The sequence below is a fragment of the Ciconia boyciana genome, chromosome 3, assembly GCF_034638445.1.
Source record: "Ciconia boyciana chromosome 3, ASM3463844v1, whole genome shotgun sequence".
NCBI classification, from domain to species: Eukaryota; Metazoa; Chordata; class Aves; order Ciconiiformes; family Ciconiidae; genus Ciconia; species Ciconia boyciana.
The window spans coordinates 128,248,658-128,256,720 of record NC_132936.1 but is presented as its reverse complement, the minus strand read 5'-3'; the positions used below and the strand labels follow the sequence as shown (position 1 = coordinate 128,256,720).

Below are 8,063 nucleotides of genomic sequence, written 5' to 3'. Positions count from 1 at the left end.
GACAAAACCCAGCCGCCGCGCCGACGGGCCGCGCCGGCAGCCTCCCGACGGCGGGGCCGCTCCCGGCGGGCAGCCTCCCGTCCGCCGGCAGCCGCCACGACAGCGACTTTCTCCTCCTCCTCCTGCGCCAAGTTTCCCTCTCCCCGCGCCCCCGGCGCCGGCCTGCCCCCACCGGCAGCCCGCCCGCCGAGAGCGGCCGGCCGCGCTGCCCTGCGCTGCCCGCGGGCCGGGGGCCGGGGCGGGCGAGCGAGCGCTGCCGCGGCCGAGCCCGAGCCCGTCCCGCCCTCACGCAGCGGAGGGGACGGCTCCCGCTGGCGGGGCGCGGGCGGCGCCGGCCGGTCCGGCCCCGGCGCGGGCGGGGGAGCAGCGCCCGCCGCGGGCGGCACACAAAGGCCCGCGCGTGCCGGGCCGGGCGGCGGCGCGGGGCGCGGAGCGTGCGGGAGGCGGGGCCGGGCGTGTGCCGCCGCCGGGGGCCGCGCGGGCGGGCGGGCGGGCGGGGGCTCAGGTGCACCCGCTCCGCCCGCCGCCGCCGCCCGCCGCGGCGCCGCTGATTGGCCCGTCCCGCCGCCGCCGGCCCGAACAATGGCCCCGGCCCGCTTAAAGGCGGCGGCGGCCGCGCCGCGGGCAGAGCGAGGAGCGTGCGCCGCGGCCGCCGCCGGCGCGGAGGCGGCACGAAGATGCCCCGGGGCTTCCTGGTGAAGCGCAGCCGGCGGCCCACCCCCGTCTCCTACCGGGCGCGCTGCTGCCGCGAGGCCGCCGGCCCGCCGCTCCCCGCCGCCGCCGGCGGCGCCCCCCCCCCCCCCCCCCCCCCCCCCCCCCCCCCGCGGGACTCGCCGCCGCCGGTGCCGTTCGGGACGCCCGATGCCGCCGTGCAGGCGCTGTACAGCCCCACGCGGCCCGTCAGCAGGGACAAGTACCTGGAGCGCGGCTTCAGCCTGGGCTCGCCCGTCTCGGCTGAGTCCTTCCCCGCCCCGGCCGTGCCCGGCACCATGGACCCGCTCCTCTTCGCCCCGGCCGAGCTCAAGGTCTGGGCCGCCGCCGGCCACGCCGAGCCGCCCGCCGGCCACGCCGGCACCGGCACGGGTCCGGGTCCCGGTCCCGGTCCCGGTTCCGGTCCCGGTCCCGGCGGAGCCCCCGCCCCGGCCGCGCCGGCCGCCCCGGGCCGCCCGCCGCCCGCCAAGCGCCCGCCGGGCGCCGCGGAGCCCGGCCGGCAGAAGGCCCCGTCGGGCAAGAAGGCGAAGGCGATCCGCAAGCTGACCTTCGAGGACGAGGTGACCACGTCGCCCGTGCTGGGGCTGCGCATCAAGGAGGGCCCGGTGGAGGCGCCGGCCAAGGCGCGGGGCGGCTGCGCCCGGCCGCTGGGCGAGTTCATCTGCCAGCTCTGCAAGGAGGAGTACGGGGACCCCTTCGCGCTGGCGCAGCACCGCTGCTCCCGCATCGTCCGGGTGGAGTACCGCTGCCCCGAGTGCGACAAGGTCTTCTCCTGCCCCGCCAACCTCGCCTCCCACCGCCGCTGGCACAAGCCGCGCCCGCCCGCCGCCAAGGGCGGCCCCGAGGCGGGCAGGGCGCCGGCGGAGGAGCCGCCGAAGGAGGCGGGCGGCGGCGGCGGCAGCGGCAGCGAGCGGGACACGCCGAGCCCCGGCGGCGCCTCGGAGGCGGGCTCCGAGGAGGGGCTCTTCGAGTGCCCCCGCTGCGCCAAGCGGTTCCGCCGGCAGGCCTACCTGCGCAAGCACCTGCTGGGCCACCCGGCCGCGGGACCCGCCGCGGCCCCGGGACCCGCCCCGGCCCCGGCCCCGGGACCCGCCGCGGCCCCGGAGCCCGCCGCCGAGGAGCCGCCCGCGCCGCCGCCGGCCGAGTGCCGCCTCTGCCCCGTCTGCGGGGAGACCTTCCCCAGCAAGAGCAGCCAGGAGCGGCACCTCCGCCTCCTGCACGCCGCCCAGGTCTTCCCCTGCAAGTACTGCCCGGCCACCTTCTACAGCTCGCCCGGCCTCACCCGGCACATCAACAAGTGCCACCCCTCCGAGAACAGGCAGGTCATCCTGCTCCAGGTGCCGCTGCGCCCCGCCTGCTAGAGCCGCCCGTGCCTTCCCGGGGCCCGGCCCCGCTCCCCCGCCGGGGCCGGGGCCGGGGTCGGGGCCGGGGCCGGGGCCGGGGCCGCCCCGCCGCGGCCGAGCGCGTCCCGCAGGCTGCGCTTGGGACTCGCCACACGATTAGCTTTAATACGGCTTGTGAACTGCTGGAATCTGGCTTTACGTTTACCTTCCCGGGGTCTCTCTTTTTCGTTCGTTCGTTTGTTCGTTCGTTTCGGTTTTTCTCAATGTGAACAGATCAAACCGCTTGAGGAGAAATGAGAGTTTCTTTAGTATAGCCACAAATGCCTTGACTCTGCTGTTGATGGTCTCCAGAAAATGCTGTAGAAACTGCCTTAACTGTGACATGCCAACTTTCTGGTTTTGTTCGTTCCGCCCTTACTAAGCTAGCTCATGAGTTGACTATCTGTATATGTTGGTTTGAGTAATTATGTTATTTATTCGTTATTTATTTATATTAATTATGAAGATCGATATTATTTGATCGCAGATACTCTAATGCGCTTTTTTTGTCTCCCCCGCCTGCCATTTCACTGTGCGTTTTAGAAGATCTTTTTTTCTAAAGGGATCTGCTAAAAAGGTTTTAACTTTTATACCTAGAATAACACACGATCTTAACCATTTTATCCTGTGCAACTGACAGCTCTTACTTTTAGATGCAATCTCTTTTTCTACACACATTATTTTCTTAACTGTTAGCTATTTATAGAGTGCTTCAATAGAACTGTTTCAACTGTATAATTATTTACTATTCAAATAAAGTATTTTCAAATTCAAGCGTGCCCCTGCTGCCTCCTGCTTCTCCCTGCCGGGCTGGCCCGGGGGGCTCGGGGGGAGCGAGGGGCCGGGGCCAGGCTCTGGACTTCAGCTGGCAGGGCGCCCTGGTAGGCACCAGCCTGCTCTGCACCTTTTGATGAGATTAATTAAAAAGGAATTAAAGCGGGGAGAAGAGCAGGGCGAGGTGCGTCCGGTCCTGGGGGAAGGTTGTCCTGCCGTGCGAAGGGCTGTGCTGGGGCTGCTGCCGTTGCTGCTCTGTGCCGCCAGCACCGGCTGCGGGCTGGAGCCTGAGCCCTGACCCTTGCCCGTCGCCGGGCGCAGACTCGTGCTCCGCTCTGCTCGGCCTGCTGGGGAGAGCCATGGAAGAGCTTCCAGGGACCTTCCCCTGAAAGCGTCGCGGGGAAAACGTGGGGAGGGGGGAGCACCTTTGAAGGAGAAGTGGAAAACTTAGAGAAATCCTTGCCGGTTAGAGGATGTGCTCTTGGCCGGGGTGGCTTGCCCTTGTGCTCGGCACTCTGAGATGGGGCATTAAGGGGCTCTGTAGAAAAGCTGCATCCGGCTTTTGCTATGAAGGCTGGCGCAAGGAGGGCGCAGCTTTTGCATGCCTGGTTTCAAGGCTAGAGCCTGATCCTGCCTGGTCCCGCTCTGCCCCGTGGTGGGATTTCCGCAGCCCCCTGCAATAGGGACAGGCTTTTGGCAAAGCAGGCATGCCAGGACTCCCCTCTGGAACAGGGGGAGACACCACTGCGTGAAAAAAAACTCACAGGGCAGTGCCTGGGGCAGGGCGAAAAGAAGGTGCAAAGCGCCCCGGCTCACCCCACGAGGGGAGAGAGGGCTGTGTCCCATAGCCCGCGGCGGGGCTCTGCGTAGGACGTGCCTGGTCCTGGGAGCCGTTCAAGTAGCAGCGGTTTGGGGTCATCAGCCCTGATGTGTGGGGGTGCTACAGGGCTTGTGTCTGTACGTGGCAATTGCATAGGTTTGGTCAAAAACTAGTTTCTTAATTTTTTTAGCAAAAATTGTTATAGTATCAGTGTAAGCGGGGAAGACGTAGGCCGGGCCAGTGAAATCCCTCTCACAGGTGTCGCAGCGGAGCAGTACCATCTCTCCCTTTGCCAGCAGGAGAAGCCACGGAGCCAACCTCATGGCACGCAGATCTGCTTGGCAACCCCAATTGCAAATACCTTGTCACCTACTGGTGTGTTAAGGGCCGAGATGTCTCGGCTTGGGTGTTTTGGCACACTCCGTCTCAGGGACGATAACGCCTTTGGGGCTTTTGCTCACTGGAAGAGGTTTCCGACCTGTTCCTGCCACGTTCGCTCACCTAAAGGCTCTTGTCTGAGACACGGCTGCTCCGCTGTGGGAAAGGCAGGCGACCTTCTGGAGCTTCCTGCGGGGAAGCTTCCCAGGACACGTCTGAATATTTTTTGATGTAGCAAAGCTTCTAGAGAAAGAAAATTTTTGTAGAGAAAGATTTTTCTTTTTTCTTGTTCAGTCAGGCTAAAAAGCACCAAAGCTAGTACGCTGCCGCTGCCTTGATTCCTAGGAAACCAGCTTTGTTATATCGGGACCGGCTTCAGGTCTAGGCGAAGCTGTGGTTTTAGCTGTAAATTGATACACTGAAGAAGAGAACATGGCCTCAACAGCCTCAGAGACACAGGCAGCAAAACATGCTTGGCAAGAAGCGTGATTTTGCTTTTCCCGGCTTCCCTGGGCTTGGAAAGCCCCAGATACTGGGCTGTCACAACCCGGTGTGTCACCAGCGTCTGTGGGCTGTGCAGGCCGGTCTCTCTGCTCATGCAAAGCGGGAGCTCCCCGAGGGGTTTGCCAATGCATGTGGCAGTCCTCTCGGGCTGTCAGACACCGCTTCCAGACCGATGCCCAGCGCATCCGTCAGAGAGGCCCAGAGGCTCCATCCACACCTTCACAGCACTGCCCCAGCTGACGTCTTTGCTCTAAGCCCGTGGCACCGACAGGCCGCAAAACAACTGCTTCATGTTGGTATCGATTTCCCAGTAGTCGAGTAATTCATGCCTGTTCCGGTAGGAGTCAGATAGAATCTGTTGGGCTCAGAAGAATTTCCCAGGTTTGCAGGGAACCGTCCGGGTAGCCGTCAGCACCCACGCTTTTGCATCTTCTGCTGACGGGAACGCGCGTTGCAGTGGAAAGCGTGGTTAGTGGAGGCTCGTATTTCGGGGAGCAGTAAGGAGAGGTGAAGCTGGAGTACTTTGTAAACTGGGCTCCGTTCACAAACGCCCTGTGAAACAGGGGACTTGCTTTTGGCGTCGCCGGGCTGCAGCAGCCTTGGCAGAGCGAGTTGCTGGGCCATTCGGGCTGCACCCCTCCTTTCATCGACTGCACCGCTGCAGGGCTTTGGGAGGAAGTCATTGTAAGTGTGAGGCACCGACTGCCGGAGGGGTTTTACGGGGAGCCATCTGCATCAACTTTTCACATCTCTTGAGACTCTGGCGGTGACAGGCATCCCCCCAGCACCGCAGGTTACCCAGCCACCTGCTCACGGCAAGCCTCCTGTGGGCAGTATTTTGGGGAGGGATCTGTCCCCACCCCTCACCGCGTTGCCCCGGCGCAGAGCTGCTCCTCCCCTGCGCTGTCCCACCGCCCGGGCCCCCCGCCGCGGGACCTCGGCCTGGCTCTCCTCCGTGTCCGTGAGACCCTCTAGCCCGCTTCTAGCTCGGTGGGAACGCCAAGAGCTGAGCGGCGCAGCTGAAACCGGAGCTCGACCAGCGCCGCGTGCAGCAGCTTCTGGGAATGCAGGTGTTGCCTTGTCGGTGCCATGTTCTCGCCATCCGGCAGCGCGGGCCGGCCAGCGCTGTGCAAACAAAGCCTCCTGCTGTCAGCTAACAAATCAATTTGCTGACGACTCTCAATGCGTCCAGCAGGAACGGGTTTGGGCACCACGGAAAATGCTGATCCTACCCCAAATGTGACGCGATTTCCAATTCTTGGAGGCAGTCGGCGCACAGGTACAGAGGTTGCTCACTCCCTGTGCGCGTGGGCAGGGATGTTTGCCCGGTTTGCAAACCGCTGGAGCCTTCCTCCTCTCTGAGCACACAAAGAGCTGAACACATGGTCTGAAACGGATTGTTTGCAAACTGAAAGGAACCAGGGAGATTAATTACAGGAACCTTCAGGGTCCTGAAAAAGGCAGCTCAAACACCATCAGTGAACCGTGGGCACGGAGCTAGCGAGAAGCTGGGAAGAGCTTTTCCTGTCAGTGGTGTCAGCGCCAGCGCCGCCACTAGCAGAGGAACAGTCTGTGCGATGCCGCTTCGCGAGTGTAATTTTTTTAGCAATTTTGGTGTCAACAACATGGTCACTCGCAGCCATCAACACAGTAGGTGCATCCATCGGCTGCCTCGCTTGAAGGACTTGCTGGGAAACACAGCTGGGCACAGCCAGAGGTTTTGGGGGCTGGCTGTGCGGCTGTGCACCTTGCTGAGCATCGTCTGGCTTGTTTGTTGGGTGGGCGGGTGGGAGGAGATGTCCCAGGGGCCAGGGCGAGCCCAGAAATGGGTCAGAGCAGGGCTTTTGCTTTCGATTTCAGACCTCTGCCCCACGCAAACCTGTTTAAAGCCTGCGTCGCTTTTGAATGGGCTGGCAGGGGGGAGAACCGCTCATGGAGCTGCTGGCGTTTCTGCCCGTCCATCCCCAGCGGGGCATGGGGTGATGCAGGGTGCTGCGGGGTGCCGTGGGGCGATGCAGGGTGCCGTGGGGCGATGCGGGGTGCCACGGGGTGCCGTGGGGCGATGCGGGGTGCCATGGGGCGATGCGGGGTGCCACAGGGAGCTGCGGGGCAGCCGTGCTGACGCGCCTCCTGCCTCCTCACCTGCCTGCGAGGGTGCTGGGTCCCGGCGGGTGTTTTGGGCCAGCGGGGCTACTGCAGCTGTGCGGTACAGCGAGTTACCTGGGGCACCAGGCGTCTGCCCTTGGTGAAGGACCAGGGTGCCGGGGCTGCCTGGGTTTTGCACGTTGCATTCAAACGCCTCAAATCCTTCCATGCAGATAAAAAGCCTCATTACGGCTTTAAGTGGTTTTAGTTAAATTTAGTTTACAATCCGCGTAACAAAGGTCTGCCTCGTGGAAACGTGGTGTGTTACTTGGAGAGACGGACGCGCCAGGCTGGCCTTTCATTTCACAGGGCTGTCCTACAGCTCAGGGCTCCAGGGCACGGCGCCGGCAGGCTTTAGTTTTTAAAAGTCTTATTTCATCTAAGTCCACGCCTGAAAAGATACGTAGCGTCTAGCAAAGGCACAAACATCGCGGTAATATTCTGGCCCAGCTTCTGATGTTGCCGTTGCCATCAGCGCAGGCAGGGAGAGTCTGAACCTGGGCAGAGACACGTGCTGCGGCCGCGGCAGGGCCCTGGCACAGCTGCGTCGACGTCGCTGGCACGGCATGGGGAGAGGCGGCCCTGCACCGGCGGAGGGGAGCCCGCACGGGGACGCTTCCGGAACACATCCTCCCCTTACGGTAACTCGGACATTATTTTTAACAGCCGTCCGCCAGCTCCAGTTAAATCACCTGTTACTTTTGGAAAGGAATCACTATTTTTAAATGATAATAAAACCCCCTTGCAGCTTTGAAGCGGAGGGAGCATAAAGCCCACCCGGTTCCCCACCTTGTCTGCTGCGTGCCGCGTGCCTTACCGTGGCCTGAGGACCACGGTAGCGTTAGACAAACTTAGTTTTTAAACCTTTTCTCCTGTGACGGGGAAGCTGATTTACAGAAAGGAGTTTAAAGCAGAGCAAAGACTCTGCCCGTGCTGCACCGGGGTCCGGACGGGGTTTGGGTGGGCGGCTGGGCGGCTGCCCTGGCTGCGGGAACGGCCGGGGGCAGGTGACGCCGTCCAGCCTCAGCGCGGCACGGGGTTTCTAAAGTGTCAGGATAAGGAACCAAGTCATCATTCCATTTGCCAATTTTACGGTTTTTCATAGGTCAATTAAACGTATTGCAAAACCGCTCCAAGAAAAACCCCCACACCTGAGGGCAGCGCCAGACGCCTGCACGGGGGGGGACTTAGGTTTGTGACCTGGAAATGTTATTTCAATTATACACACGCACGCACACACAAGAAATACCGAATTTATGGTGTGTAATAACCTATAATTCTACATAAAACAAATATACAAGTAAGTAAGTATACAAAGTAAGTATAGGATAAAGTATAGTATACTTATT

The 8,063-nt window shown here is 62.3% G+C and overlaps 1 protein-coding gene across 1 annotated transcript; it reads left to right on the top strand.

Moving 5' to 3' along the window:
* Positions 1-582: 582 nt before the first annotated feature.
* On the top strand, positions 583-2,816 carry INSM1 (INSM transcriptional repressor 1). Its single transcript, XM_072857655.1, is given in 2 exon segments — positions 583-634; positions 637-2,816. Coding segments are annotated over 2 exon segments (1,488 nt in total). The 3' UTR covers positions 2,073-2,816.
* The last annotated feature ends 5,247 nt before the right edge of the window (positions 2,817-8,063 follow it).